Here is a 1,822-nt window from a genome sequence, read left to right on the forward strand (position 1 = left end):
CATTCAACACTCACTTGTTTCCAAAAAAGGAAACGAGGAATGCGTAGGGCCGTATGGCTCTTGTTGTCACCAAATGAGGACATGCAATCCAGGGGTACTAAAAATGAGGTTTCGTTCCCTTTGGGTACTAAAATTTGACCGTTCATTTTGGCGTTCGCCTTGCCTTAAGTCATCGCCGGCCAAAGATATACATACTACTGGTTGGTGTATTTTATCAGGCTTTACTCTCTACAGAGACCAACCAATCATATATGGCTAGAGATTCCAGACGAGTGGAAAATAATGCTGAAGAAGTTACCGAAAGTTCTTCGGCAATGGCAGTTTTTTGGTGACAAAGGGTTGTTTAATAGTCCGTCAAGCATTGTAGAAGGAAAGCTAATTTCCTGTTTTGAAATGAAACAATAGTGACAACAAACATACTACTTTATTTTCATGTATAAATCATTTGATATCTTTTGATTTTGATATACATGCTACTTATTTTATGACTTACTTGTTCATTTATGTAATCATCAGATGGGGTACTTCCAAAAAAAAGAATAACGTTACAGTTAAATATTGAACACAAATATTAAATTAGATTGCATTATTATTATTTAAACAACGGGTACTAACATTAGCCATGAATAGCATTGGCCATTAAATAAAAACATTAAACCCTGACCAACATTAGCCTGCAACATTAACTATCCTGACTCTGACTGCAGATGTTAAAGGTGCAACTGAATATGGGATCGGGGGAATCGGATCACCCCTGCGGATCCGGTACATTATGAAAGCCAGAAATATAGACCCAACAATGACTGCGAAGACAACCGAACAAGCTATGATGAAACCGGGGGCCGTCTTAACGGTGTGGTCGTCTTTATTCTCTTCGCCGTGCTTTTCCTCTCGTCTTGGTTTGGGCTGGGTTGGAGATTTGGGAGGTGGAGGATTTGCTGGTACACTAAGAACCCTGATATCTACTTTCTGTCCACAGCAGCAGTGGAAACTGGATATAAAGAAAAGGTGACTGACAGCGGTAAGAGGAATAATGACACTTCCAGAGGTGTCGTAAACATTCATAGCCGACGACCCATCACAGTTTCTAAAACTGGTAAGATTGACTTCGACCAGATTATTCAGTCTTGCGTCGAAATCGAAAACTGCACGCAAATATATAATTTTGTTTAGTACGATAATTCATTTCATCATGTATGAAAAAAAGAAAGTAGAGATAAAGAAGCAAACAGACCTATGTAGTCACCAACATAAAATGTCCTGCTAGCAGCCCAGCGAGTGTAGTACTTGACATTGGGAATCTGGTTTGTCCATCCTATGGAATCCCCTACACGATAGACTTCAGCACTTGATCCAGAGAGTGCTGATACAGCCAAAAGCAGTAAACCTATGATGAAGAAGCGAACTGAAATTGAATCCATCTCTAAATGAACTTGAAATGCAAAGTTAGATAATAGTTTTCAGAATTTTCATGTGTGGTTTAGTGTCCGCCGAAGATGCAAATATATAGAACCGATATTTATGACACACGTGGATGGGTCACCCAAGTAATAATGTTGGAATAATCTAAACATTTTTAGAAACAAAGTAATCAATGTCAGCAAGTTTGGTTGGTAGCCAAAAATCCGATCAACCGAACAATCAACAATCACGGGATAGCAAAACCGGTTATCTATTACAAGATCAACCACCAGCTGGTGTGGTATACATTCTAGGAGCATGCATGAGATTGTGAATTTTCGTATCTTCTTTATATTTTTGTGCAGCTTTTCGAAGAATTTAATCCAAAGTGTACAAGTTTGAAGTTACATTGGCACGTCAT

At 38.7% G+C, this 1,822-nt stretch overlaps 1 protein-coding gene across 1 annotated transcript; it reads right to left on the bottom strand.

Moving 5' to 3' along the window:
* Nucleotides 1-570: 570 nt before the first annotated feature.
* On the bottom strand, nucleotides 571-1,458 carry LOC113333848 (cucumber peeling cupredoxin-like). The gene is made up of 2 exons (XM_026580227.1): nucleotides 1,235-1,458; nucleotides 571-1,145 (listed from the first exon to the last, which is right to left on the bottom strand). Exons 1-2 carry the CDS (start codon nucleotides 1,419-1,421, stop codon nucleotides 670-672), a joined length of 663 nt encoding a protein of 220 aa, XP_026436012.1. The 5' UTR covers nucleotides 1,422-1,458; the 3' UTR covers nucleotides 571-669.
* Between the last annotated feature and the right edge of the window lie 364 nt (nucleotides 1,459-1,822).

Source organism: Papaver somniferum, unplaced genomic scaffold (genome assembly GCF_003573695.1).
Source record: "Papaver somniferum cultivar HN1 unplaced genomic scaffold, ASM357369v1 unplaced-scaffold_13387, whole genome shotgun sequence".
Taxonomy (NCBI): domain Eukaryota; kingdom Viridiplantae; phylum Streptophyta; class Magnoliopsida; order Ranunculales; family Papaveraceae; genus Papaver; species Papaver somniferum.

What these genes read in the sequence shown, in the direction of transcription:
- LOC113333848 (XM_026580227.1), bottom strand. Translation starts at nt 1,421, where the DNA reads ATGGATTCAATTTCAGTTCGCTTCTTCATCATAGGTTTACTGCTTTTG. An exon ending in TTATGTTGGTGACTACATAG is followed by an intron (nt 1,146 to 1,234) that starts GTCTGTTTGCTT and finishes ATTTGCGTGCAG; the next exon opens with TTTTCGATTTCGACGCAAGA.